Raw genomic sequence first — 1259 nt, forward strand, 5'->3', positions numbered from 1 at the left:
TATATGTAATATTAACTTTATTAAACTGACTTCAGCAATACCTTATCAATCCATTAATAGTTTCTTCACTTAGAACATTATATTCTGGACAATTGGTAACAAATGTCGTTATTCCTAATTCACCACAATCATCGTTACTGTCCAGATTGATTATCATATATCACACAGCTTAGTGTGTTTCATAGAAAATAATGATAATTCTCCAAACGTTTTCTTACCAGGTAGTTTGTATTTTGTCTCTGCTACTATCAACAACGTGGGTACATTGTGAAAGTCAGGAAGAAGTGAATAAAAATGACGATTTGAAAAGTGAAGCTACTGGTTACGGTGGTGGAGGAGGAGGCTTTGGAGGCGGAGGAATAGGTGGAGGTGGATTTGGTGGAGGTGGAGGTGTCAGTATACAGGTATAAACTACTATTTGTTGCTTTCATTTCAACTCATACGTAAACTATAAGTGAGCAGCAAATCGTGTTGTGTACGCCAGCTTGTCCTACGTTCATTGGCTTTTTCAACTTCAGTATTATCTACCTAAGTTATTAATAATTCATCATCACTCAATTATCTAGAAATTTTTTTCAAGTTACTCTACTATTAGCAAATATCATATTATTTATTGAGGTGAAATGGCATTAATGTGCACTAAACTGCGCAGTTTACAATATATACCACACTGTTGGCAAAAACATGTTTTCAAGATTTACCATACCCAATTTTCTATGAAACCTGATTAATTATGGTGTTTAGTGATAGTAAATGTTGAATATTCATAGTCATTTTCTCTTTTCGTAAAACATTTTCAGTCTATTATCTACTAAACAATTATATGATTTTATTAAATTTTATGTCTTTAACATATGAAAAATCTAATTTTGTAAATCTAGCTTCCAAAGAATAGTGTGTTTAGCTCCTAAATACAAGAAATCGTAAGTCACCGTAATAGCTATATATATATACTTATATGTATAGGCTATACCAGTTGCAGTAGGTGAAGGATTCGGTGGTGGAAAAGGTGGAGGTGGTGGAGGGGGTTATGGCGGTGGTGGCGGAGGAGGATATGGCGGTGGTGGCGGAGGAGGATATGGCGGTGGTGGAGGAGGAGGATATGGCGGTGGAGGTGGAGGAGCAGTTGCTCTTGGAATTCTTGCTGTGCCACTGCAACTACAAGGTGGAGGAGGATTTGGTGGAGGTGGATTGGGTGGAGGAGGATTTGGTGGAGGCGGATTTGGTGGAGGTGGATTTGGCGGAGGAGGATTTGGTGG

The 1259-nt window shown here is 37.8% G+C and overlaps 1 protein-coding gene across 1 annotated transcript in view; it reads left to right on the forward strand.

Moving 5' to 3' along the window:
• The window catches only part of LOC106471385 (glycine-rich cell wall structural protein-like), a 27535-nt gene that overhangs the window by 10502 nt on the left and 15774 nt on the right, over positions 1–1259 (forward strand). The window contains exons 5-6 of the mRNA XM_013931986.1: positions 222–404; positions 967–1255. Coding sequence (XP_013787440.1) covers positions 222–404; positions 967–1255 — 472 coding nt within the window. The remainder of the gene's footprint in view (positions 1–221; positions 405–966; positions 1256–1259) is intronic.

The sequence above is a fragment of the Limulus polyphemus genome, unplaced genomic scaffold (genome assembly GCF_000517525.1).
Source record: "Limulus polyphemus unplaced genomic scaffold, Limulus_polyphemus-2.1.2 Scaffold112, whole genome shotgun sequence".
Lineage (NCBI taxonomy): Eukaryota > Metazoa > Arthropoda > Merostomata > Xiphosura > Limulidae > Limulus > Limulus polyphemus.